This window comes from Nothobranchius furzeri, chromosome 16 (genome assembly GCF_043380555.1).
Source record: "Nothobranchius furzeri strain GRZ-AD chromosome 16, NfurGRZ-RIMD1, whole genome shotgun sequence".
NCBI classification, from domain to species: domain Eukaryota; kingdom Metazoa; phylum Chordata; class Actinopteri; order Cyprinodontiformes; family Nothobranchiidae; genus Nothobranchius; species Nothobranchius furzeri.
Window position 1 is genome coordinate 49,364,332 of NC_091756.1, and position 27,719 is coordinate 49,392,050.

Below are 27,719 nucleotides of genomic sequence, written 5' to 3' on the forward strand. Positions count from 1 at the left end.
TTATTTATAGCATTTATACAGAAAAAGACTTCAAAATGTCCAAAATATCCATTTAATACCAAGTCTGATGTATGATGGTTTGAACAATAATTTCCAACATAACAAAGTTTCTTGTTGGCAACAAATTTAATTATGTATTATTTATTATAATAAAAGATCAGACAAAAGCAAGAGCACAGGATGAACACCAAGTCATGTCAAGGAATGATGAGATTACACGTCTGTGCATCCAGATAAAACATCTTCTATAGTGTTTGAGTAAGCATGTTGCAGTGTGGAAGTGCATCGTTTGCCCAGACTCGTTTTCTTTAAACATATCTAAATAAAATCCCAAAGGAGCGCTGGGGACATCACAGATTAGTCATCGACACAAGCACGTCTCTGATCCTACATGTGCGTGTAGTGCTGAGGAGGAGAAGGCAGGCCTGGTTGGTTTCTGCACCACAAAGCAGAGCTGCAGAGAGCTTCAGGGAAGGATTCCTGCCAGCCTCTTTCAGGCTTCCGTTCCTCAGAGGCTGAGCGAAAAGAGACGAATAAAAGTGAGAAAAGGCAGAGAACGCGCTGCCACAAGAGAGCACCTGTCTAGTCGACCTATTTTTAGGCACGACAGCTATACCATAAGTCTCTGAGGCTGCGATGAGAAGCAAAACTCCTGCAGCAAGAATAAAAGTTGCCTCTCATTGTCTGTCACCCTGGACAGCCGGTCCTCAAAGGAGGTGTTTAAAGGAACAAGTGAGAACTTTCAGAAACTTTGCCGTTTATTAAACTTCATGAACGTGTAAGAATGTATAAACTCTAAATAAAAGGAAAAAAAATGTTTGTATTATCTCAAGATCTTTATACCATGTTTTATGAATTATTGTGACCTTCTGCTTACAGTTTTTGTAGTGAGAATTCAGTTTCAGGCTCACATCTGCAGTTAATCAGTCTAATTTGGTGCCACATCTGTACACCTCCCTAATAAAAGCTGTGCAGCCTTACCGGATTTTCACCATGTGGCTCCGCTGGGTCCAGATTATAGTAGATGAGGACTCAGACTACAGGAAACATAGAACATGGATGTGATTAATCCCACTACAGTGATCAAATGTATACATGTGTCTCTGATGCTTTGGCAAAATAAGATGGCTAAAATTGATGCATGCATGTTCAGTGTCACAGACAAAGGAAGCGACTACTTACGCTCTTTCATCCTTCAGTAGGCTCAGGAACTTACTGACTCTGAGGTCTGGATCCATCTGAAACAGAGCGGGAACTTCTTAGTGGAATTAAAACAGATTTGAATAAACTAAAGTGGAGAAAAGAAGAAAAGGTAAGGTGGATGTTGAGAGTTAAAGAGCTGTAGGACGGGACAGCTACATTGTGAATCATGGCGGTTTGTGCTTCCAACAACAGGATCCTCACATATTAACCACGGTGACCTACGCCAAAAACAACAAATATTTTAGGATACCTAAAACACAAAATAACTGTTCTGACATTAACAACCTGGCATTTAGCATCTGACAGAACTGGGACAAGAACCATAACATCGTTCCAGTCATGTTCTTCTACCTGGAGGTCACTGAAAACACAACCCAGTGAACAATTTGTGTTTTTCACACAGTTACTCCCAAACTCTTATTTTATAACTCATTGCCGTTACCGCCGTGACTTTCAACTCAACATAGTCGACTAAGCAACAGAATCAAGACTCAAGACTCTTTGAATTTCAGCGTTGACTTGACGATCCTTCTTTCTTCCAGTCTAAAGCAAGCAGATAACCTCTGGATTTGGTGACATTGCTCCTGTGATTCCAAACACGCAGATGTAACTTGGGACCGGCCCGGAACACGGTTCCATGAGGCTGAACACACTGGTCCTTACAGCTTGGAGGACAGCCGAAGACTAGAGATGCGCTGGAATCCTTCTGCTCGACAAATCATCCCTAAAGCCACACGCTTTCTTCATTCCAGCCAGGAGGTGACAGCTTTTTGTCCCTGACAGAATGACTGCTGGGAATGGTGACCATATGTGGAGGAAGAGGAGGGACAGGGCTCTCTGGTTTTAGACACAACACCTCAACATTTCTTATCTCAATAGAAACCAGGAGATTTTGAGTTATTGGGTTTGTTTTTATTTTTAAAAGGTAATATTATTTGCTTCGTGATGAATAAACTTTATGTTTTTAGTTGACAGCGTTAAAAATCCCACAAGGTGAAAGAACATCTCATTTGTTTGTTTTTAACTGCATGAATTCATGTTTTTTTAAAGTGTTGTTTCTTAGCGGCAGATTTTATTAAGTTAGCTGTTCTGTGTGGATAAAGGCTGAGGATGTTTGATAATAACAGCCGTGGATATAAAATGTGTGTTTTACCTGTGCAGCCATTTCAATCAGCATGAGCAGCTTTTTAATCCCGATGAACAACCTTTGACCTTTAACAGCTTTAGCTATGCTCAAACGCTCTTTGTCCTGGAACGAGCCCAGCAGCTGTGAGAGGCAGAAGAAAACAAGGATCTCCATATAAGATATAAATAATGAGTGTATCTGTGGAGATCAGCCAACAGAGCATTTGAGGTATAAAAGAAGTTCTGTGTGAGTTTTCTTTTTTACCTCCAGCGCCTCCATGAGCTGTTCTCCCTCAGAGATGTTGGGGATGTTGACGGTGGTGCTGAACGCGTCCAACATCTCCATTTCCTGGAGGACGTCTTTCCGACTCGTGGTGCCGATGATCAGCAGCTTACGACTCTGGAACGGGAAAAAAAGACTCGCTTTACTCCGACTTTCATACAAACATGGAGTAGTGGGAATTATCACGAGTTTGGCCTTGTCTTGTCACTTGGAAGGCGTTTACTTCCTGTGTGACCTCCTCTTTAGTTCCAGTGAGACGTCTATGAGACTTTAAAGACCAGGCCACTGATATTTTTTTAAAGAATGAAACTATGACGTCCGACAAGGTGAGATTTTGCCAGTTTTGTCTCATAACTGCGATTTGGGACTTCTCTGATGAAGGCCGCCATTGTTCAGGGGCTGGGTTACAAGAAATGCCTGAGAAACCAAAGAAAAGAGAAGAATACAGCGTAGCAGAACAGAAGACAACAGCAGAGAGGACAAACACGAGGAAAGAAGACAAAAGAGAAGTGAAAGAACCGTAGCCCCGCTAAGCCGACAACTTGGAGGACGACCAGCAGAAGACAACGAGGGAAGAGATTCAGAGGAGTGGTGAGCAGACAGGGGGATTATGGCTGCCGGCTTCCCCCCCCATGGCGTGGGGGGTTGTGATGCTGCATGTAGATGAGGTGCCACACAGGCGGCGGCGCTGCCAGGTCCTGGCTCTCTCACAGAGCCCTTTCTCCTCCGTGTCCCCCCGGCCTCCCTCGGCCCCAGGCACCCTGCTGGGCTCAGCGCTTTACAACCTCGGAGGATCACTGCAGCCAGGCATTCAGCACCCGGCCCCGCGCCACTTCTCAAGCAGCCATTCGGTGGGTTCTACCCTCATTCACAAACAACAACAGGCACACACAAACTACAACCAAAGGGACTATGAGAAATGGGTCTCTATCGCCACCATTCACTCAGAACACAACGGACCTGGAGCTAAACACTCACTAATAACCACACACACACACATGCACGCACACACACATGCACACAGGAAGCTGCAGCCAAAGAACTCCGACTATTCGTGGTTAGACTTGCTGCTGGCAGCCATAAGATCTGCTGCCCCCTTTCTGCCACCGCTGGACTCACAGCACCACAAACAAAAGGTTTCTACCTTCGGAGGAGGTTTCTTCAGCAGCACCAGCAGCGCTTGTAGCACCAGGTTGGAGAAACGAGGTCCGATTGGGACATAATCTGAGGAAAGAGGAAGTTTCTAATTCAGGCATGTGAAGTCAATTTAACTCTCGTGTTTTATGATCAAAACTAAGGTTGTTACCCAGCAAGCGCTCTATGTCGTCCACAACCACACAGCTCAGCTGGGATTTGTAGGCGTCTTCAAAAATCTGTTGATGAAAAACAAAATATTCACTCAGTTAACAGGGTATGCAGCATTCACCAAGTGAAATTTAAGACCTTTGAGATTTTTTAAGACCCTATAAAATAAACTGAAGACTTTATCACGATGAACTAATCAACTCTTAAGCATTTATATATTTTATTTAAATACAACATTGCTTCCGTTTCCACTTCATCAATTGGTGGGATACGTCACATCGGGACAGCAAGGCTGTAGCAATGGTAGGTAAAGTCGCGTGGTACGGAAACACAAGGAAACAGGTGGAATAGGAGAACAGAAAATCGGTTTATTAGTTTACATGCATCTATTTTTCAAACCTGCAAACTCTGAGGGTGGGAAAAAGGTGACAACTATGAGTCAAGCATATTTTAAATTCATGCGAATACTAACCAAATTTAAGACTAGACTAAATCGATTAAAGACTTTTTAAAGATATTAATGTTCCTTAAATCAATTTAAGACTATTAGACCCTACTGACTGAAGTTAGATTAGGTTGCAGCTGTAGCACCCTTCACCTTTGAAAGTATTGTTCTTGTTTCTTTATCAGTAGAGTTATTATTTTTTTCTTTAATATAAAATCAGAGATAAAAGCTGCTGAATCAAACTTAAGAAAGTAGCATGAGTTGCTATTGGCTGGTGAGAAGGTTTCAGGCAAGATCGACCAATAAGAGCACAGTTTACATCTTTTAGGTAAGGCTCAGTCCCGTTTTAAAAGGACCTGTATCATGATATCTTACACCTTCCACAGCATTAGGAACATCCATCTAATGTCTTTGCCCACTCATCCACGCAGGGTTGTGCGTGTGTGTGTGTGTGTGTGTGTGGGGGGGGGGGGGGGGGGGGGGGCTGGTGCCTATCTCAAACATTCTCTGGAGAAATAGGCAGGGTACACCCTGGACAGGTTGCAGGCCATCGCAGGGCAACACAGAGACACACAGAACAAACAATCAAGCACACACACTCACACCTAAGGACAATTTAGACAGACCAATCAACCTGACAGTCATATTTTTGGACGGTGGGAGGAAGCCAGAGTACCCGGAGAGAACCCACGCATGTACAGGGAGAACATTCGAACTCCGTGCAGAAAGACCCCAGGCCAGGATTCAAACCCAGGACCTTCCTGCTGCAAGGCAACAGTGCTAACCCACCACTGCTCCACTGTGCAGCCCTGCATTAGGAACAATATATGATAAAATATTACCGTTGGCACTATTGAGTTGAGACAGAAAAATCCACGTGTGAAGCCAAAAAGTGCTTTGGATGCGTTTTTCATGAGGAAATATCAATAAAGCATGTTCCTAAGTGGATTTTACATGATATAGGACCTATAAAAACCGTTTTCAGAGTCTCACATTAAAGGTGCAGTATGTAAGAATATAGTGAGAATTTTACAGTGAGAAAAAAAAGACTAACATTTCAGTCACTTTGGAAGGAAGGTTATGGAAACATGTTTCATATCCAACTGATGTGAGGATTGTCAGTTTTTCTCCTTTCTAAACAAAGGTAGAAGGGACGTAACTACGGTTTACCAACGGTGAGTGTGGGGGTGCCGTGTCTCCTGTGAGCTGGTACTGCAGTGTCAACAATGGTAATTTGACGACATCTGACAAAAAGCTCCAGAGTTGTTTAAAGTGGTTACAGTAACCAAATTGTACCACAGGATGTCATTTTTCCTTCATTCCTACATAATGCACCTTTAAGATTTTCTGTTTTCATTTGAGAAACAAAAACATCTTTAAGAAGGGTGACCTGAGGGTGTGTTCCAACTATAGGGGGATCACACTCCTCAGCCTCCCTGGAAAGGTCTACTCCAAGGAACTGGAGAGGAGGGTCCGATCGAGGTGCCGGAGGTGGGAGGTGGGAGTCAAATCTAACTCAACTCTTGTTTCAGACAATGACATCATGTTCAACTTATGAATTAGACAAGACCTTCCTTCCGTCCAAACTTTAAACCTGGTTACCTTTTTGATCGCTTGGCACTTTGCAATCTCCGAGTGTCCGATCATCTTGTCTGGAGAGCAGATCTTGATGAAAGGAAACTGAGAATCTTCAGCAATCTTTGCAGCCAGCGCGGTTTTCCCGCTGCCCGGTGGGCCTGGGGGAGAAGATCAACCAGCAACTCTTTGGTAAACTTCAGTGATGGGGTCACTGCATTGTGTGACGTCATGGCGCTACCTTCTAGAAGCACAGACACTAGTGGCGTGCGGTCGCTGTTCTTCGTCTGCTGAACCAGCAGCTCTCCGTCCTCCAGGACCACCGACACCGGGTCGCCCCACCGGATTATACCGTTCATGATGTAGCTGGCATAATCCTCCTGGTTGGTTCCAAATGCCTGGAGGAGAAAGAGGCAAAACATCAACCTCCTCTTTTGTTTTTAAATCAAATGAGTCAGAAAGAAAACAGAAACTTTCTGTTCAAGTTCTGCATCATCTGCTCTATCATAACCAGAATTGTGTCTCTAGCAGGCTGTTTATGTAGACTGATACTTTATAAGACAACCCCAGTTCCGTGGTCCATGAGGACGAGAGTTTTGGCCCTCATTTTGAAAAGCTTAGACACCCCAGCTCTATACAGATAGCTGCTTTTACCTTTTCAGTCAATTCAATCATTGCTTTCCTCATGTTTCTAGTTGTTAGACATGAACTTTGTAAATTGTAAATCAAAAGGAGAATAATGTGAAATGCGTCCTGAAGCTTTACTAGTCTCAGCTGAGCTATTGGAGGAAGAGCTTCTCTGTCTCTATAAGGACACATGAAGTGGGAGGGGCTTGTGGTCTATTATAGAGTCCAGTTGGTTCAGGGACTTCCTGTCCCACTGTGACTCAAATCGAAACAAAGAGACGCACAGAAACTCACCGGTTTGATATCGTTATTCAGAGAAGCCATGAAGTCCAGCCTGCTGACCTGCAGCTTCTCTGCTGTCTGAATGTCCACTTCCACCGTGTTGCTGGCCTACAAGAGATCAGAAAATACTTCTGTTACTGATGAAACAACATCATCCCCTGCTAGATAAATCTAAACACATCTAGGTTGAGTGTCAGAAGATGATGTTCCTTCTTGGAGCAGAAAGGTCAAACAGAGAGAGGGAGGAAAGAGTTCATAGGAGGGAAGATGAACGTCAACCATCAGACGTTTGTACAGGCCTTGTATGTCATTTATCATCACCCTCCAATATCTGCTGCTGCTGCGTGCGTGCGTGCGTGCGTGTGTGTGTGTGTGTGTTTTGCTCCAGGTCCATTGTGGGGAAGGGGCAGAGCATTTAAGATGAGAACTCCCGCTTATATGGAGAACTTGGGACTGCACCTGATAAAACATTTCACTCAGGGAGCCAAATGACAGCCAACCTGGTTTTTGCATCCATCCACAAACCAGCTGTGGTGATTCATATCCTAAATAACCCGTAACTCCTTTTATTAAGAGGATTAAGTGTAAACTGTGTGAAGATGAGGATTCCTACCTTGATGTGTCTGTTCATGGCGGTGGACTGTGCCGCCCTGACCAGACCCTCCAGCTCAGCACCACTGTAGTTCTTAGTCTCCACAGCGAGCTCCTTTATGTCCACGTCACCGGCCAGCAGGCTGTGTTGTCTCATCTTGGCTGTGTGGATGTTGAGGATCTGAATGCGACCCTTCTCATCTGGCAACCCTTGAAGGAGAAGCAGTGAAAACCTTGAAAAGTCTGTGAGAGGAAGTCTACCGTTTATTCTGTTCTGCAGCCCAATGCTAAAGCTTCTAATGCTGATGGGGTTGCTAAAGGACATTTTACCACCTGAACTCAAACATGCAGGTTTGGTTTTTCAGATGGAACATGTTGGACGTCAGTGCACTGCTTGATCAGCTTGTGGTTCACTGCTTTTAGTATTATAGCAGTATTACTACAAACAGCCACTCATGCATCCTTACTGAAAATGCCTACAAAGGCACTTTTTCCTTTTTCCAGAGACCCAAGCTGGGATTTTGGGTGTGAATTTTTTTTTATTAACGTTAGAAATGTCATATTAGTGGAAGCTGACAAACAGTACTGGGTTTGAACATTCAGTAAACAAGAAGTCCTAGCTCAAGTTCAAGTATCTCAGGGTCTCAGCTGAGGCGTTGGGAAAACGGCCGGACAGTCTACGTAAAATGGAATAAAAGCCAACGTCCTCTTTCGGGGAACCATGTTCCCAGTAGGATGCTATTCAATATAACTGAAGCTTTGTTTTTGTCTTTCCACTCAGACAATGTTTCTCTCTAAATAAGTCATTCAAAGCATCTGGAAATTTTTATGTTCAGCTTCTGTGAGTCAGAAAATGAATACGATAATGGGTAAAATGAGCTCATTTCATTTATTTCAACATTCACCTCTAATTAAAGCAGGAACACAGACACATATTCAGAATATTAGACCATCAATTTTAAGCTCTTCGTGTTATGATTACCATGATTTAAATTCACCCATCCACCCGGCTGAGATAAACCACTTGAGATAAACAGAGCTGTGAGATCTTATCTGTGTGTTCTTACCAATCTCCATCTTCACCTCCAGTCTTCCTGGCCTCAACAGGGCCTCATCTATCAGGTCAGGCCTGTTGGTCATACCTGAGGAGGACGCAAGAGATAAACATGGGAACCGGGTGACTGACAGATGAGATAAAGTGCAGGTGTTCATGTCTACAGAGTTTGAACGTATGTGTTACCATCTCTAAACCCAGAGAGAAAGTGTTCTCACCTATGACTAAGATGTTATTGAGCTGCTCAACGCCGTCGATCTTGGACAGCAGCTGGTTGACCACTGTGTCATGGACACCCGTGCTGCCCGCCATGCTGCCACGCTGCTTACAGATCGCATCGATCTCATCGAATATGATGATGTGCACGCCGCTGTTGGCACCTAGCTGCTCAAAAAGAGATGAGGAGGAGGAAGATTAGTGTGTGAACAAGCTGTCTGCTGTTAGAACATCTGCAGCAGGGAGCTCTTCCTCAACTCTTTATGCATAAAACACTTTTATTCATTCCACTCACACACACACACACACACACACACACACACACACACACACACACACACACACACACACACACACACACACACACACACACACACACACACACACACACACACACACACACACACACACACACACACACACACACACTTTATTGGGTACACCTGTCCAACTGTTTGTTAACGCAAATTACTAATCAGCCAATCACACGGTGGCAACTCGATGCATTTAGGCATGTTGACATGGTCAAGACGATCCTCAGCAGTTCAAAGTGAGCTTCAGAATGGGGAAGGAAGGTGATTTAAGCGACATTGAATGTAGCACAGTTGTTGGTGCTATCAGACAGGCTGGTCTGAGTAATTCAGAAACTGCTGATCAGGGATTATCACGCACAACCATCTGTAGGGTTTACAGAGAAAAGGAAAAAAAACCTGTGAGCGGCAGTTCTGTGTGCGAAAATGCCTCGTTGATGCCAGAGGTCCAAGGAGAACGGCTAGACTGGTTTGAGCTGATAGAAAGGCAACAGTAACTTAAATAACCACTCATTATAACCAAAATGGTAAAATGGCCTGTATTTGATATAGCGCCTTCTAGAGTCCTGGAACCCCCCAAGGTGCTTTACAACACAATCGGTCATTCACCCATTCACACACACATTCACACACTGGTGGGGATGTGCTACAATGTAGCCACAGCTGCCCTGGGGCGCACTGACAGAGGCGAGGCTGCCGAGCACTGGCGCCACCGGTCCCTCCGACCACCACCAGCAGGCACGTAGGTTAAGTGTCTTGCCCAAGGACAACGACAGCGACAGACTGAGCGGGGCTCGAACCTGCAACCTTCCGATTACGGGACGAGCACTTAACTCCTGTGGCACCGTCGCCCCAAGGTATGCCGAAGAGCATATCTGAATGCACAACACGTCGAACCTTGAAGCTGCTGAGCTACAGCTGCACAAGACCAGACCAGGTGTTGCTCCTGACAGCTAAGAACAGGAAACTGAGACTACAGTTCACACAGGCTCACCAAAATTGGACAATAGAAGATTGGAAAAACGTTGCCTTGTCTGATGAGTCTTGACTTCTGCTGAAACATTCAGATGGTAGGATCAAAATTTGGCATCAACAACATGAAAGCATGGATTCATCCTGCCTTTTATCAGCGGTTCAGGCTGGTGGTGGTCGTGTAATGGTTTGGGGGAGATTTCCTTTCACTTTGGGCCTCTTAGTACAAATTGATCATCATTGCAACTCTACAGCCTACGTGAGTATTGTTGCTGACCATGTCCATCCCTTTATGACCACAGTGTACCCATCTTCTGATGGCTAATCCCAGCAGAATACTGCTCCATGTCATAAAACTCCAATCATCTCAGACTGGTTTACTTGAGCATGACAATGAGTTCACTGTACTCAAATGGCCTCCTCACCCACCAGATCTAAATCCAATAGAGCTCCTTTGGGATGTGGTGGAATGGGAGATTTGAATCATGGATGTGCAGCCGACCAATCTGCAGAAACAGCGTGATGCTATCATGTCAATATGGACCACAATTTCCTAAATTTACATTAATTTGGTTTTATGTTTAAAGGCCCTCTCCCAACCTCAAACCTTATTAAAGAGGTCCTTCACTCATATTTTTAATACATTGGCAGTGGTCTCCAGTAGGAATGAATTCCTTGCAAGTCGTACTATGGAAAAAAAATCTCTGGTGTGCCTATTTCAGTTATTAGAAGATTGGCAGATCAAAGTTGAGCTTCAGACGACAAGATTTGGACTCTTCTTTCCTGATGTTTGGACATCTCGCCTCAGACTGGCTAACAGCAACGCGACTACCACGGACTCTGTTTGCGCTGCAACACTGATGTTTTATCTCTACAAATAACACAAGCCTAGAGGAGTTATGTCGTGTGCTAGTGTTGCTAATGCTAACGGTTAGCTTCTACTAGCCGAGACATTCTCTTCTGTTTCCTGGATACTAAACCAACAAAAGCCTTCCCCGTAGTGAGACAAGATGGGTGAGTCCATGAATGTTAAGTGACAGTGTGATGTAGATCTGTCAGGCTTTTCAAATACTAGAAAGCAGAAGCTAATGCAGGTGTAGGAGACTATTTTCATGTTCAGCCTGCATGAAAAACTCTGAGTGACCGATCATTTTCAAAATTAATAAGTAAAAAATTGTTTCAAAGTAAATGACCTGTTTAACCCTCTCAGGTTCAGAATACGTTCTGATAAAAGGACGAACAACTAAGTCCTTCAGGGGTACTTCTGAGTTTAAAAACGCTCATGAAATACGTACGTGGAGTAACCAGGTGGGTAGGTTTAAACGTTGCTAAACTGCAGCGCCTGCCTCCAGAGGGTTAAGGAAGAAAGCAGCCTCTACAGGAGACGACATGAGGCAAATGTTGCTGCTTTGTTTCTACGAGCCTTTATCAATCTGCTGGTTAGGTTTCATGTTTCTGTTATTTTACATGTCAGTATTTCTCCATCCAATGATTCCTGCTTTGAATTGTTTTTCATTTCAATTAATGCAAATTTTTTTCATATAATTGTTTGAAAGTTGGTAATAAAGGTTTTTTTTTAAGTAGCACAGCGACTAGCATCCCAGCACGCGTTGCAGTCGATGACAAACACTCACTGTCTCAACTTGGCAATTGTTTGCACACTTGTGTACCATGCACTTGAAGCCTTACTGCGCACTTCCTCCAAGTGCAATCTACAGAAGATCGTAGGGTGCAGTGAGAGTATTGGGATTGGGCCTGAGATGGACATAAACACACCCAGTGCCTGGATGTAAACATTTAGTAGAAATCAATCAAGTACAATTTGTGACATCATGTTCATCCATTCAGTTTTATTCCTTCTGAAACATGCTCTAATGCTGCAGATGGCACTGAGGAAAGTACCGTCTGTCTACAAAAACACAGATGGGAAAGAGTGAAGGAGCAGCAGAGTGGGGGGTTATCGCTCCATCTACAGGCCTGTCAGCCCTGACGTAGCATTTAGTGCAGGTGGGGTGTGTGTGTGTGTGTGTGGGGTGGGGGTCTAATAGAAGGTCAAGGAGAGCCTAGCCCCTCATTAAGTGGTGCAGAGTGAGGCTCGACGTTCGTGTCAAACCAACAATCAGTGCTGGTTTTCTCTCCTTCTACAAACACACAGCAGAACTTGAATGAGGTATTTCTGGCTAAAGGGCAGATCTCTCCACTCCTGAAGAAATAACTTTTTTTCTTCTCACACAGATGAAACGCTGATCCTTCTCCTGGATACTGAGAAGCAAAAGCTCCACTGTGAGATTCGTGATTTCTCAAATTCTGGAAATTGTTAGTCAGACGCAGCCGCGGACATCTTTTTAGTTTTAGTGTGAACATAAAACGCTAATCTTCCTCTCACCCGTTTCTGCTCCTCTTCAGCATCTGCAAACAGCTTCCTGATGTTTGCCTCGGACTCTCCCACGTACTTGTTAAGGATCTCGGGGCCGTTGACGATCTTTGGCTCCCGGGCTTTCAACATTTTGCCGATCTGTCGAGCCATCAGGGTTTTACCGCAGCCTGGAGGTCCGTACAGCAGGATTCCCTTCACATGCTTACAGCCTGGAGATAAACACACAAACAGGAAGTGCCTTAACAAGAAAAGTGTCCAATTTAGAGCAGGTTTTCTCTCCCGTGGCTCACATTTACCTCATGTAGACTGGATGTAATGTTAACATAACCTCTTTCACTTAAAGTGACAAATCTTTAAAATATAATATAGGTTTGTGTGCTAAAGTCAGAGAAACACACAAGATAAAGAATCTATGTAAGAGCCAAGTGTTTCTACCTACCTACTTTAAACTGTAGGCATTGTGGAGGTGAATTATTCAGATTCACATTCATTAATCCCACGAGAAAGAACGTTTGATTACAGAACCCCACGGAGGTGAAATAGTGTTAACGATGATGATAAAATAATATTACTAATAAAGCTTCAACACATAGTAAACTCAAATCCACCAAAGACAGAACAACAACATCATGATTTTCTCATTTCTAGCTTTACACGAGACCTTCCCTCCTAAAGCCCAGACCTTCTCCTGACATGAAATCAGATGTTTGTGTTATAAAATTATATTTTATCTGTCGGTTATAAAAGGTTTTGTGCAACAGTAACAATCGGATTTCACTTTAAATGCAATATTAGCTTTTTTGTTGTTGTTTTACCAAACCAGCAAAATTTTTAATCAGATAAAGGTTCATCGATGAAAGGTTAGGGTTACTTTAAAAAAAAAATAAAAGCCTTGAATTTAAACATTTCCGAATGTTTAAGTTCAAACAACATCATGTTGGAGAATCCATCAGATTTCTGGATGTCCTTATATAAAGTTCTAGTGCGCTCTCCGCCATGTTTAAAGCGTGGATCTGTTCTGGCCTTTTGCACCTGTTTAATGACATTTAGCCCAGACTAATTGAGAGGCCCCTGATAACCATCAGCGATGCCATTCGGGCCTGCTGAGGGAAAAGCCGGCAAGCTGACAGGTGGGGGATTCTGGGAGAAGAACGCCCTTCTTATACAGCAAGGAGGAGAAAAGGGGCGTGGTTTGTGAGGCGAAGCACTGAAGCTTCTGTCTACCCGTTTCACCTCTCTGGGAGCAAAGGGGAGACAAGGTGAAACTTTCAAACTTTAGTGCGGACGCCGCGTCTCTCCATCAGCACCTGCAGCCCCAGCTCCCCGTGACTCCCTATTAAAACTTTCCCCTGGGCTGGGCATTCTATCAGGACATGGCATCTCATTACAACGGCCAGCTGGCTGCAGCCAAAGGCCAGCCACCCGGCTAAAGGTCAGCTCACGCACTGTGACACACCACCACAGACCCAGAACTCCAAGTCTGTGTGAGTAGCAGCTCTGAGTACAGGACATATTTGCCAAGCTCAAAGGTCCCAACAACAGGTTTTCACAAGTGAGCAGGGATTAAGACTGACCTGATTGTGTGCAGATGTGGGAAGGAAGGGTTTTATGTTTGAGTCACAAAGAGGACTCCGCGGTGGTTTTCATTAGAGCAAGCTGCTGTCCTTTGGAAACTGAATCATCGTGTAATCTGACAGCTGTCACAGATTTATTAATGAGTGTGTGCAGAGGTTTCTGTCAGGGATCCGGGCGCTCAGAGAGGACACTGGTTTGGCTGTTAGATCATCAGGATTTGTGCTGATTCAGGCAAAACGACGACCCTGGGAGGGGTTTGTTTGGTAGCCGTTCGAGGAACGGATTCCAAAAACACTCGCTCATTGTTGTTATGACCTTTGGGTTCTCGCTTTATCTAGTCACAATAAACCACAGTGATGTTTGGCTGGAGAAAGGGCCCAGTGAAGAAATCTTGTGATTTTTTTTAATAATCAGTATTAGAGATAAGCTGATGTATCAGTCGGTCTGTATTTACTAATTTGTTCATACGCCTAACTATATACTTATTTAGTAGAGCTGATTTAAAGTCAGGCACATCCGTGGGCAGCCCAGTGCTGCTGCAGAATTGTATGTAAAAGTACATCTACAACTTTTTAATCATCGGCTTAAAAAATACTCTAAAACAGATTGACAATGGGCATTTATTTTTGTTTCAATGTTTTTGTTTTTAGATTTAAAACTTGGCCAGTTTATTTATTTGCTTGATTTACTTTAGTTAAATATTTCATTTTAATACTGCAGATTGCTGCACATAATTAAGATTCTACAGATTGTTAATTTTAGTTTTGAAAACATGATTCCGGATCAGAAATATTGGTGCATTAGTTGTAATTAGCAATGTTTGTAAAATAGCCTTGAAATCTACACAAATCGGAGCAGTGGGGACAGATGTTGCTCTGCAGACGGGTCTAGCCACGCTGCATTATAGCCTCAGCAGGCCTACCACTGGTCTGAACAGGTGAGTGTCTGGCCGACCACAGCGTGCTACATTTGTGGAGTGGGTTTAATACCAGAGCTGCAACGAAGCAAAACAAGAAAGATGGCGTCAGCTCAGGAACTACTTTTGTTTGAATCAGCTTTCCCATCAACTTTGGCTATTTAGACTTTTTTTTGAGACATGAGCAGAAGGAGGTACTTGAGTTGTTTATTTAGAAAAGGGATGTAGGCATATTTGCTTTTTCTTCAACGGTGTATAACGGACTGCTCTGCTGACTGACATGGGTGGGTAAGTCACGTTATTTAGAGCTCTGATTGGTCCTAGAGCTGTCCAAATGCGTAGATTCTGCCCCTATGAGTGAGCCGCTTCAACGGGTCGTGGCCAGACTATACATTTACATATAGGGGATAACATCATCATCGCTTAAAATCACCAGCTGGTGTTTACAGATCCTGGTTCCGGCTAAAGTTCAGCTGATTCTTCCTCATTCAGCTCCTTCTACCAAATCTGCCTTTCCCAGGATCTACTCTCAGTCCCTTTCTTCACATTTGTTTAAAATCACATTTTTTTTAACTTCTCCCAATTTTATGATATTTTTTAATCATTTATTAATCTTATTTTGAAATTTTTGTTCTTGTAAAAGGCCTCATCATTTTTATCTCTATAAAAGATAATTTCTTCTTCTTGTGCTGTTAAAGGCAACGGTGGCACAGGAGTTAAATACTCGCCTCGTGATCGGGAGGTTGCAGGTTCGAGCCTCACTCAGTCTGTTGCTTTTGTTGTGTCCTTGGGCAAGACACTTAACCCACGTTGCCTGCTGGTGGTGGTCGGAGTGACAGGTGGCGCCACTGTATGGCAGACTCACCTCTGTCAGTGCGCCCCAGGGCAGCTGTGGCTACAGTATAGCTCATCACCACCAGCGTGGGAATGTGTGTGTGAATGGGTGAATGGCTGATGGTGTTGTAAAGTGCCTTGGGGGGTTCCAGGACTCTAGAAGGCGCTATATCAAATAAAAGCCATTTACCCTTTTTACCATTCTTCTTCTAGTGTTCAACCAATGCTAGTTACTAAAAAAGGTAAGCAGTTACCTTATTCAAAAAGTAACTCAGTTACTTTGTTCATTACTTACACTAAAAAGTAATGGATTGCTGTTAAAGTAATGACAGTTACTAGTTACTTTATTCAAAAAGTAACTGATATTTTACATACACCAAAAAGTAACCCATCCATCCATTCATCCATTTTCTGGACCCGCTTGTTCATGTAGGGTCAAAAAGTAACCCATTACTGTTAATAGTAACAATTAACTGTTACTAGTTACGTCATTCAAAATGTTATTTTATTATGTACACTAAAAAGTAATGCATTACAGTTAAAAGTAACAAACAATATTTTTGAAAGAACATTCTTAAAAATCTCCTTAATGCCCTTATAAACTAACTTCATTGCTGTGTAAAAATATAATATAAACTCAAGCACAAACACCATTTTACTTTAAATATTTTTAAATATTACATAAAATAGTTTAACTATTTAAAAATACACAACTGCTTCACAACTTGCATGTCTGCAGCTTGTTTATGCATGTTCCACGAAGGCTGCCCACCACCATGTGATTTATGACGTACTGGTGATGTTACAGCAGATATGTGCAGTTGATTGGACAAACTGACACTTTGTTATACAAAAAAGAACTTTATTACTTGGTTATTACTGATAATTGTTATTGCATCATGTAAATAGGTGAAGTTTATTATATTAGTGACTGCTCATATAGCTAACGTGATTTCTAAATGTCTCCTTTGATAAACGTTTCTGCTTTGTGCTGTAAATAAAATTAGGTGTCTACTGACTGATTAGGATTGTGCCAGTTTACTAATTAATTTTTTTTAACTGCGATGTGAAACGGGCCAAATCTATAGTAATTAGTTAGAGTTAAAAGTAGAATATATTAATGAAATGACAGGTATAGATAAGTCTGGCAACTGTGCACCTTGTATTGGAAGGAAACGGGCCTGGTCTTACTGGTGCTGACTCGTGATATTCAGGAGATAAGTCAAACTTCTTCCAGTAAAAAGGACACAGAAACCTCAGCTGTGATTAAACATGCCCAGCTTTAAGTTGACTCAATGCTGACTAAGTCTTTTCTACAAAAAACTGTTTCATCAAATAAAGGCCAGATTTACAGTTTCAGCACATTTGTGGGTAACAGCGAAGATATCCAGGATGACGCTGAGAAAATCCTCAGATTGTCAACACTTTGAAATTCAAACAGAGGAGCGGGTTATGGAGGTGAGGGGAACTCACCCATCTGCTCAACGATGTCTGGAGGGAAGACTCGGGAGGCGAAGGCTCTGCGGAAGATGTCAGAAAACTCCTTGTCAAGGCCTCCGATCCCCATCTTCTCAAAGTTCCAGTCTGGGCTGATGATGGACTGGCGAGCCTCACGGGTTTTAGATTTGCCTTCAGGGTGAAACAAAAGTGTGTAGCTGACAAGCTGAAAACATGATTATCACAAAGGATTTCAGCCCTACAGGTACACGGAAAACAGCCGTCTCCTTTTGCTTTCTCTTTTTAAATTATCATTAATGGATCCAGGGAATGTTTTTTTTATAATTGGACTTTAAATAAATCTGATTTTTGCCATAAAGTTTATGTAAAGGCAGAAAAATATGTGTCTGTTGTTAGCTGTAAAAATATATGATTATGAAAAAATACAAGATGCACATAAATTAAAACGGTAAAAGGATCAAAAAGGAAATCATGTCTGAATGTGTGTGCAGATCACCCCCAATGGAGATCAGGAGAGCCACTATAACGAGTGTGCAATATTACTGTGTGTGTGTAAAATATATATATATATATATATATATATATATATATATATATATATATATATATATATATATATATATAATTTATTTTTTTTATTGATTGATTTTTAACAAATCAGGTGTTTGGTGTAATAATTTTATTATCAAAATGTATTCATTAATAATTTTAGATGATTTTTTTTCAGTTAATAAGCAGAGTAAACAGGTAAAAGACATAAACATGTACCTGTCAACAAGACAGCCGAGTTGTCTGACTTCTCAAAGATCACCTGACTGTTGGGCAGCAGCAAACCAACCTGCATGAGAGGAAAAAGCAGCAAAGCTTTGGCTGGGTTTAAAGGAACGGATCTGACAGTTGTTGGACAGTTTACCTTTTTCCTAAAATCATCACAAACAGGTTTTCCCTTTAAGATGCTGGCGTCCATTGTTTCTATGTCTTTCACCACAATGTTGAAGAGCTTTTCAGAAAAACTGAACACCAGCTATTGATACAAACACAGAGATGTGTAAGCTAAAACTGTGAATCTTATTCAACAAGTGCATGAAAACACATGACTCCTGGAGGACCTGCTGGCCCACAGTGAAGGCCTGGTTGTTGAAGAGCTGCAGGAACTCCCTGGCCATCTTGTCGGTGTCGTACGGGTTACTGTCAACCAACTTCTTCTGCAGGAAGTCGATTTCCACCGTCATGTTGCTGATGCAGCTTTTTGACTTGTCAAACTTGTAGTTTGTGACTGTGAGGAGGAAAACAAAGGATGTGAGGGCCAAATTTCACACAAACACCTTTTTATCAACAATTCTATGGAGTAATGAGATGTTGGCATCATGAGTGCACCAGCTCCCCTGCTGTGTGAGTGGAAGACATGCCGAGTGCTTCATTCTACTGCAGATGACTTTCATTTTGTCTATTGGGTGTTCACACAATAAAAAAAAGTTTCAGGTTGGTCGATCAAGCATAATATTGGTGAATTTTTGGGCGAATCTCTACTAAAACAGCACTTACCCAAGCACCTAAATCCTTTTGGAGTCTCATCTGAAATACTTCGGTTTGTAAACAAATTATTTTTAAAGAGAATATGTGCAAAATCTGAAAATAACGTCAACATTTCTGTTTTTTCTCATTTTAGAAACACGTTTGGTTTGAAAATGCAGATCAACAAGAAAACGCTTCATTCCTTCAAATTCAATCATCAACCTTTCCTTTCCCATCTGAGCTGATTTTCAAACATTATTCTGTTCTTCCTTCAGATAACGCTCAGGTAAAATGTTTTAAACTGAGGTTTTATTGTAAACAAAACCAAAATTTAAACAATAAATGAAGTTTTGGTGGTTTTATAGGAATAAAAACAGATTATTCCTTTTAATCTGAGACTACAAAGGCTGGGTGCTCTGATGCTTTTCAAAGTGATGTCAAAAATGTTGAAATCAAGATGAAGCTTATTCTTTTACTCAAGACATGGATTCAGTTAGCCTCCATGTCCTTTCATTCCTGAGATGAGGACAGTGTGATAATAGCATGTATCATTTCTGAACATCACTCTGGCCTCAGGGAGCTGAAGGGAATAAGCATCAAAGACGTCCTCTGGATGCTGGCCAACCTCTCAGACAGATGTGTGGAGACACCACCCACACACACTGTCACCCTGTTGTCGTCCGTCTCCACCCCACCGCCCGCAGGGCGGGTAAGGGTCCACGAAGCCCAGAAGTCACTCAAATAAAAGTTCTGCTCATTAAAAGGAATCTTTGGCCATTTGGGAGGGTTTCAATGTAAAAAAAACTATACAAAATTATTTTTTACTTGTAGATCTGCCTAGGTCTCGGCTGTACTTGGACTAGCGGTTAGCTCATCAATCCTGGTAACCATTAACTATTTCTCTGAACAGAGGCCACTCAGCCATCTACAACAATTACTGATAACTGATTGAATGTTTCGAAGGCTGAAGCTGGAGGATCTGAGACGTTTGCAAAAAAAATAAAAAATACCTAGAAAATCTTCTTAATCAACAAATTAAATGACAACGCTAAAAACCAAAAAGTTCAGGCCTGACGCTGCAGTGATGGTGGCAGGATCCATGTAGTACTGTCAAGTAGGTCCATGGATGTGAAGATTGTGGCACCCTGCGCGGGAGCACGAGGACGTGCTTGTGGAAAGAGTGGGGAAGATGTGGCAGTGTGAGCATCCTGTCACTGTCCTGATTGATCATGCGCCCTGGCTACTTGGCCAAGGGGATGTCCCTTTGGCTGACTGGTAAGCGCGCGTGACTCTCACCCGGGAGTCTGGGGATCGAATCCCGCCCGGGCCCTCGTTTTTCCACCCTGCCACATTTGGCATTGTAGCGTGCCCTAGTCCTGTGATGTTATGGCATGATGTTGATGGCGCAGAATACGACGTTACACTGATGAGGCTTCAGGAGGACTGTTCATGAATAAACGCCCGTATCAAAGAACCAAAAATTTATCCACATAAACAAGAATCTGTGAATTTGCTGAACATTGAAAATCAGCGAGACAATTAGTGATTGCTTGAGTGAAAATAGTGGGACTATCAGCGAACCCTTGTGGTAGACGGTTGAAAGTGTATTTTGAGTTTTTGTAGGTGAAAGCAAACCAAGACTGTGAGTCAGGATGAACAGGAACACTGAAAAACGCATTGCTCAGATCAATCGCAGAAAAGTACTTCCTGGAAGGCTTGAGAGAATTTAACAGCGTGTGAGGATCTGGCACGTGTGGAGCACGGGTTTGCACAGCAGAATTAACCATTCTGAGATCTTGTATCATACGCCATGCTTTTCCATCAGCCTCCAACTTATTACCAACAGAATCAGCAACGTGCTTAGAGGTTATGACAGTGAGCGAAGATCTAACCATAAACAACAGCTCTGGGAACCATGTGGAGGATTCTGCGGGATAAAGAGCATTACTCAAAAAAGTTATGTAAAACTTCATTTTATTTATTTTTTACAGAAAACTGTGAATTTTATAAAGTCATGACACTTTAATCTTATTACAGCTTCTAGGAGTTGGTCGATGTGAACTCATTGAACCTAAATTATCTTGTTCTACTTGTGTTTAAACAGCTGTTTCTCAGTTCCAGCAGCAATCACAACAAGTCATTATTTGAGAAACACATTTGAAAAGTCGGATGTGAAATTAAATCAAAAATAATAATTTACTTTAAAATCTCAGACAGCAGCTCTCAGCAGACTTCATGAAAATTTAAAGCTAATGATAAAACATTAACTGGTCCGATACTGGTGTGAGGTATGAAGTGCCTCGGGTTTGTTTAGCTTCAATACTCCACTGCCCCCTGGTGGATAAAGAGTGAATCTCTAAATTAAAATAAGTGTTCAACTCACCTTTAAAGTCATCTCCAAGCACGATGCCTGCCCATTTCCTCTGTAAAGGAAAGCAGCGGTTTTAAATTCATTTTTGTTTATTTAGTAATAAAATGTGTTTCGATGGTGAGAGAATAAGAAAAAACAGAAACCAGGCAGACAAGACTACATGTTTCATAGTGCAACGTTTCTCTTTAATTGATCTTATTTCACAACAGCTTTACCCCCCCCCACACACACACACACACACACACACCGGTCTACTTTATGGGAAACAAGAGTCCAGAGACCGTGTGGTAAAATAAGACCATCCTGAGAAGGTTACAGCAGTACCTGAGTCCTGAAGCAGAGCAGGCAGAGAAAAGCATAAAGAAGAAGAAAGGCTAAACACACTGAAACAGAGAGGTTTGTTAGAGAAGATGTAGGTGGATGCGGAGTCTTTCTGAACAGACGTACCTGCGGCAGACTGAAAGCAATGCTGCCAATGGACACTTCATGATGCATCCTAACGGTGAACACAAACTCATGCTTGTTGTTATACACAGCTACATGTCTGCAGAGGAGGGAAACAAATACAAACGAACAATAAAGAAAAACACAAAAGAATTAAGCTGGACATTGTAGGTGTTTGTGTTTTAATAACAATCACTGAACTAACTAGAAATAAGTGATTAATGATATTAATAATAATAATAATTATAAGTCTGGACTAAAATGACAGCACCCCTAGAAAAGACTGAACCCCCACAGGGACATATAAACCAAGGTGTGTCCTAGGGCTGGGCGATTTAGCCTAAAATCAATATCACAATATATTGCTGATTTCACCTCGATAATGGACGATAGGGAGCCTAAGCCACGCCCATCTACTTCCAGTCCATGGATCCACGGAAGAACGAAAAAATGAATGCAAGTCGATGGGGCTAAAAATGCTATTTTATAATTACGCTTGTTTTGTGTCATGGATTTCAAATATGATGTCCGTGAATTTTAATGAAGCATTTTGATACCAAGAACGCGCTTATCATCGAACGGGGGGAAATGCTATTTTAGGTTGTGTGTGAAAATAAGTCCAGGACTACAAATGCGATTTACGAAATTGACGTCATCAAACCAGACACAAAGAAAAACCAAGGGAAAATGGCTGTAAGTTCAGCTAACTTAAAATCCTTCCTTCAGGAGGAACCATAAATCTGGCCATTTGATAAGTAGCAGTTACACTACGGGAGTGGAGATTATGTGGTGACATCATATATGTGACATGCCGATGAAGTCAAGCTAATTACAAACTTTTACAAGCTGATAAATCTCTAAGTACATGACTGGCGTGATCGAAACACCCATCATTACTTTTCATTTTACCCTCCCACTGTCCTAATGGATGTGACCCTGCAAGGAAAGTTGATCATTGAGCAGGGTTGATGGTTTATCCCTTGGGTCCATGTGGCAGGGGTGAGGAGTGAGCACCACCTCACACCTGCCACGTGGACCTCAAGGGATTAACCATCAATCGTGCTCAGTGGTCAACTTTCCTTGCGGGGTCACCCATAAAGACAGTGGGAGGGTTAAATTCCAGTACAACATATGTGTGATCCAGGGTCTAAGGCAATGCGGATTAGAAAATAGCTATTTTAGCCTCGTTGACTTGTAATCATTTTATTGTTTTTCAGGGGACCCATGAGCAGACCAGAAGGGGAGGAGACTAAAGGTCGGTTTATGCTTGAAGCGTCTGCGAGGTTCGCATGGCTCCGCACGGCGAAATTGCGTCATTTTAACAACCACGCCCCTCCACCGCGCCTCCGCATGGCCCAAAATTTCCACAACGCACACCTAGGAAAATTTCTAACAACGCGGACGGTCGGACGCGGAAAAACATGGCGGACCGGCAAGAACTAGTATGGCAGAGGTTCGTAAATACAGACATTTGTATGATTCAGCTCTCAAAGATCACCGTGATCAACGTGTTGTTAATGATTTGTGGAAATAGCTCGCACTGTCGGAAAAGACGAGGACGCGGTTAAAAATGCTGGAATGCCATGTTGTAAACAGCAATTTCTACTTCTACTATGGTGAAGTGTTGGATGCATGCTGTAGAGCTCCATGCTGCCTCTACAGCTTGGGAGAATATTGGCTCACCGCAGAGACAAGCCGCATGAACCATAAACGCTGCAAGTTGTGAAGCGCGTTCCATCCGCGAGCCGCATCACCAAGCGGAAAGTGAATGCGTCAAGCATAAACCAAGCTTTAGCCTCCCTATGACTACGCGCAGAAAAAAGCTGTCCACTAGATGGGGCTGTCACATGTATTACGGAGTCACATTTTTACGTGACTCAAGGTGATACCGCTTCTTAAAGGGACATGAATGTTGCCAACCTACACACATCTTTTCATTTTTTTATTATCTAATTTACTGACATGGGAGAAATTATCTCGATAAGAATCAGATATTTCGATAACGATACAATTTCGATTTATTGTCCAGCCCTAGTGTGTCCTGTAATCAGCATCTCAGGTGTCTCATCAGTCTGTCTGACCATAAGTGAAAATTAATCACACTACTAATCATTATAATGGCGACCCAAAGAGAAGGGAGGTTGTGATGGCCAGAAAGAAGCTTTCCAGCTCACTGCTCCGCCCAAAGGTCGACTATTCAAGGCTTCATAGAGCTTCATTCAATCAGCCTGATATAGCAACATCTGCTGGTGGAGTTAAATATGAAAGCCAAGTCATCATAATGGTGACCATCATGTCTAACCTGTACAATTAATTAAAGTATGTTTTATGACTGCTGCCCTTTATCATTCCCTCTGAATGCAGCTAATTGTGATTTATGCTCGTGTTCACGTCAAGGTCGCAATCATTCAAGGAAATACTTGTGATTTCAAGACAGAGGAGGTACACAGATGACATTAATGGTGAGGGTCAGTGATCCACATTTTATAGAGACTTTAGGATCAGGTAAGGATAAATTTTCTACCTCAGTAGTTTCAGTAAAATTAAGTAGAAAGTCATGTGACTCAAGTAAAACGAGGCCTCTTTCGTCACCAGCTATGTGGCTTTCTGTGAAACCAATCGAACGCTGAATCGGTACACGCCTCTGCTTCTTGGCCCATCACTAAACATGGGCCTTAGAAAGCTAAGGACAGAGTTGTCCACGCAGACAAGCATCTTGAAGGTAAAGGCTAGAACACCAAACAAATAAGATGCAAATCTTGGTTGACTGAAGATTAGCAGAGCTATGGAGGAGGAGGCGGCAGTGGGGGACTCAAGAGGCTGGACAGCTGTGTCCAGTGGGGGGACTGAACCAGCAGAAGAAAGAAATTTATATTTTATTCAAGTAGAAATCTTTTAATTCAATCTAATAGATTTTGTTTTCCTGAGCAGACACAGCTGTTGCTAGTATTTTCTGAGAATGTCCCATAGTCAATGCTGTGTCCAAGAACTTCTACCCATCCTCCATGTCTCTGGGAGTTCCTTGAAATAAAAAGACATTTGGTGCAACAAACTTAATGAAAAGTGAAAGATTTATCAGACTGTGTGACAAATCTGCACAATAATTTTCAACAATGCTGCCCTGGATTAGCAGGACAATACGGCGAGGATTCAATTACAACAAAGGACAGGAAAATTCTTGTTTCAAGTAGGATTAGAATACTAAGAATTATAATTTAGTACAGTCAGCTCTTCTGTTATGTTCCTCGGTGCAGTACAAAAGCAGTTCAGTGCTGCTGCAGAAGTCAGAGGTTGCATGTGTCAGAGGAACTTACTGCTCCAAGTTTGGCTCCTTTTCATTTATCACAACGCAGTTGGTTAACGAGAGTTCTTCTGTTGGGCATCGAACTGCTTTCAAAGTCTGAAACATAAACAGAAGCCGTATCAACAATGACTCTTCTGGAGGCATCAGCTGATTTATGGAACATAAAGCATAAACTATTTGGATCAGCTTGTTTAAAATTATGAATTATTAATGTTGCTTGTGAGCTTTTCTAATTTCCCCCTCGATGAGAAAATGCTGCGTTAAGAGTCATAAGTGTGAAATAAGGAGAACCTCAACTCCAAACTGCTAAAACTGGATAATAGACAAAGTTTGGCATAAATGATTAATAGTAATATTAGCCTAAAAATCTAGACAGCAAGTCAGTGGCGGGTTGTCCATAGGGGGCGCTAGGGTGCCGGCCCACCAGTCTCACAGGAAGAAGATAGCAAACACAAAATATTTAAAAAAAAACATGAAAAATAAACTAAACTATCTATACATCATACAGATTATGTGTGCTGTTTATAATGTGCATTTAAGTGTTTAGTTTAAATATGTTATTTACACTTTTATCACGACCGAATTGTCTTGTGATGTATTTCTGTTCCTTTTGGGCACTGTGATCTCTACCATAGATGTACGCTAACTGGAGCATGTGTGCTGGATCCCCTCCTCCAATGCAAAGAATAGGAGAGCCTTTGCCTTAGCTCAGCTCAGGATGTTCACCTGGAACCGGAAGCTCTCCACAGTTCACCATTCTTTTTCATTATTTTTAGCTCATCCTTCTATATTTGTTGTAGAGCAGCTGAGTACACCTCCTGGAGTATTTATTTTTTTATTATGGAGAACTGGAAAATTATGCAATGTAGCATCAGAGACTTGTAAACACTCTCCAGCAGGTAAAAGAAATAAATAACACAGGACAGTCAGATATCAGCTCAGTGTGATGTTGGGACCATCGGTTGGGACACAGGATTACACGAACCGAGTGTTATTTTTACTATAACACAGCCTTTTGTGACAATAAACCAGAAAATGTAGGGCAGAACTTACACTTTTGACTTCATGAGATTAGCTTTGTTTAGCTACTGCATTGCACCATGAGTTTTGCAGGTAGAGTGATGGTACTTACTTTGAGTCTTGACTTTAATTTAAACTACTGCTTCTGTGGATAGGATCATGTTGCACCATTGCCAATGTGTCTTTTTCTCAATATATGTTTTTAGCTTTATGTTCAACCTTTTTATTTAGCGTCATTGTTGAGGTAGAAAACGTACATGCTGTAATAAGAATGGTAATTTTGCATCCCCTTGTGGTGACATGTGGTTAGTGCATCTGACAGCATAAACGCACAGCGCCACTGCAGACAGTAGCCTGTATATTATATTCAGATATATATAGGATGGCTTGCCAGGCTAGATTAAAATTAGAAATATAACATAAAACAAACTTTCATGATGAATAAATACAATACTTCTGGGATGATTTAATGAATTGAATACAGCAAAAAAATGAATGTGAAATTGCAAAGAATATAAATCCAAAACATCATTAATAATAAATATTATTAATAATCTATTAAAGAGACAGATTTGAAAGTTGGCTATAACGCATTAATCCACTTTATCATTAAAATCCTTAAATTGTCTAAAGCTGTTTCAACAACATTTGACCAAAGTGGAAATTCTAAATAGTTTTAGGTAATTTCATTAATTAAAAATTACTACGTGCCATGGATGACAGTTGAGGATCAGATAAAACAAGATCATTCATCTCCGGGTTGTTTAATATTTAGCATCCCTGCGCTCAGTTTTTGGACGACTGCTGTTCACTTTTAGTCATCAAATCCTGTGACATTTCCTTCTTTGTAGACATTTAAACCCCGGAGCTTCTTTAGCAGCTCTTACCATCATTTTTGTTCACTAATTGTAACATTATTGACGGTGCAGTTAGGAGCTAGTCAACAGTTAATTGAATCAGAACAACCCTTACAGATTAAAAACATTACAGAGCTAACACAAGTGTTTGCTAACAGTGACGCTGGTCATGAGATTCTACTTCCGGGCTGACGGCTAACTTTTGAATGACAAGTGGTCCTGCCACACAGGCTGCTGCTACGCTGGCTCGCTCTACGTGTGAAAAAGTCTTCGGTCCCCCGACTAAATGTCCGGTTTAGTATTCGGTGATTTCCTGTCGGAGTTTTGAATTTCACACCAGACAAACTCACCCGTGTGCCCATCGCTGCGTTGTTTTATACTCCAGTTCAAGGCAAACTGGACATCAGGGTTCCGCTGACAAAACAACTACAGAAATGAGCGACGTACCAGGGGCGGGATCTGTATACGTAGCCTTGCGTCATCACGCAGAAAACGTAGGCGGGGTTAACCGCAGACATATAAAAGTATAAAGGGCCACACTTTGGTTTTCTTTGCGTTGTAAATTTGTAAAAATTAAAATAGAAGTCGTTCAAATTAATCCCGTCAGTCTAATTTACGTTCAGTACCGGAAACGAGTTAGGAAATAAAGAAACGTGTAAAAGCTGACAAATTTCTTTTTTCACACTTTAGATATCTTTATGTATATTTTAAAAATTACAAGTTAGAAGAACTGTAGGTTTGAAAATGTGTCTACAAACCAGCAAATGGGAAAAATAAATATTTTCAAATGAGATTACAAGCACCCCTATCACACTGGTGCATGTAATCTTGTAATAACTAGTAAACACTCTGGTGAATTGATGTTAATCAATTTTGGCTTAATTGTGTAAAATCATTTAATTTTTAATTCCTATGCCATCTGGATTCTTTTGACAAAAACAGAAAAAAAACTTCACGTAAGTAAAACTGCCTTTTATCCTAATGACATCAGAATAAACAGCTACTTTCATGAGCACAACTTTGTTACATTGCATTATCATTTGAAAACCGTTAAATGAA

At 41.8% G+C, this 27,719-nt stretch overlaps 1 protein-coding gene across 2 annotated transcripts; it reads right to left on the reverse strand.

Annotated features, from left to right (window-relative positions):
* Positions 1-107: 107 nt before the first annotated feature.
* Positions 108-27,129, reverse strand: LOC107387615 (vesicle-fusing ATPase). 2 transcript variants are annotated; one of them, XM_015962657.3, is made up of 22 exons: positions 27,011-27,129; positions 24,794-24,879; positions 21,483-21,579; positions 21,048-21,087; positions 18,259-18,425; positions 18,063-18,173; positions 17,918-17,987; positions 17,165-17,320; positions 12,376-12,575; positions 8,709-8,874; positions 8,504-8,578; positions 7,459-7,646; positions 6,858-6,953; positions 6,178-6,334; positions 5,964-6,097; positions 3,918-3,984; positions 3,756-3,835; positions 2,594-2,728; positions 2,357-2,470; positions 1,183-1,238; positions 982-1,037; positions 108-515 (listed from the first exon to the last, which is right to left on the reverse strand). In XM_015962657.3, exons 1-21 carry the CDS (start codon positions 27,020-27,022, stop codon positions 1,016-1,018), a joined length of 2,229 nt encoding a protein of 742 aa, XP_015818143.3. In that variant the 5' UTR covers positions 27,023-27,129; the 3' UTR covers positions 108-515; positions 982-1,015. The 2 variants fall into 2 exon arrangements, with proteins under 2 accessions (XP_015818143.3, XP_054605356.2); XM_054749381.2 differs by having other exon boundaries at positions 17,918-18,173.
* Positions 27,130-27,719: the final 590 nt, after the last annotated feature.